The 620-nt window shown below is 34.2% G+C and overlaps 1 protein-coding gene across 2 annotated transcripts in view; it reads left to right on the plus strand.

The window, feature by feature from the left end:
• The window catches only part of LOC113817887 (uncharacterized), a 30,917-nt gene extending 30,297 nt beyond the window's left edge, over positions 1 to 620 (plus strand). Inside the window, exon 12 of one of the 2 annotated variants that reach the window (XR_011399537.1) lies at positions 79 to 620. Coding sequence is in view for 1 of the 2 variants with exons in the window: in XM_070138386.1 (XP_069994487.1) it covers positions 79 to 90 (12 nt within the window). In the remaining variant the exon portion in view is untranslated. The remainder of the gene's footprint in view (positions 1 to 78) is intronic. The other variant, XM_070138386.1, reaches the window with a different exon arrangement.

Here is a 620-nt window from a genome sequence, read left to right on the forward strand (position 1 = left end):
AAAAATACTTATGAAGAGATGAAGATGATAGTGGTAATAAGAGTAATTAAAGTAACATTAATTATAACACTTTTTCAGGGGGGACAATGATTATCTACTTAGTGGGAAAATAAAGAAATCTCACCCACCCAAAAATGGAAGACTTGTAATGTCTCGCCTCAACTGCTTGCAGAAGAAGTTGGTTACTGAAGAGCTTATAGGCCTAGGAGACTACACCTTTCTTTGTTAGTTGGTACCTCATGGTGTATCATTGAGGTTGTACCCCCACCCCTTTCCTCTTCCTACCCCCCACCCCCATAAAAGAAAAAAAATAAGAAATTGAAATTTTTATGTTTTTCTTATTGTTTTCTTTTCTACTGGAGAAGAGGGTTCTCAGTTGTTGCAGCAGGGTATTATGATGTTTATTTCATAAGAGAGAGGGAGTAGATTTTTTTTCCCCAGTGTAAATGGTGATAGACATTTCTCTTTGACTATAGTTGTTAGAGGATCATTCCAGATATATATATATATATATATGTTGAAATGGTTAGTTTAGTTTAGAGTGGGGTTTGCATTATTGTTTAATGACAAAGACTGAATAGTATGCCAAACCTAATCTTATGTGAAATATATGAAAAGAA

Source organism: Penaeus vannamei, chromosome 24 (assembly GCF_042767895.1).
Source record: "Penaeus vannamei isolate JL-2024 chromosome 24, ASM4276789v1, whole genome shotgun sequence".
Lineage (NCBI taxonomy): Eukaryota > Metazoa > Arthropoda > Malacostraca > Decapoda > Penaeidae > Penaeus > Penaeus vannamei.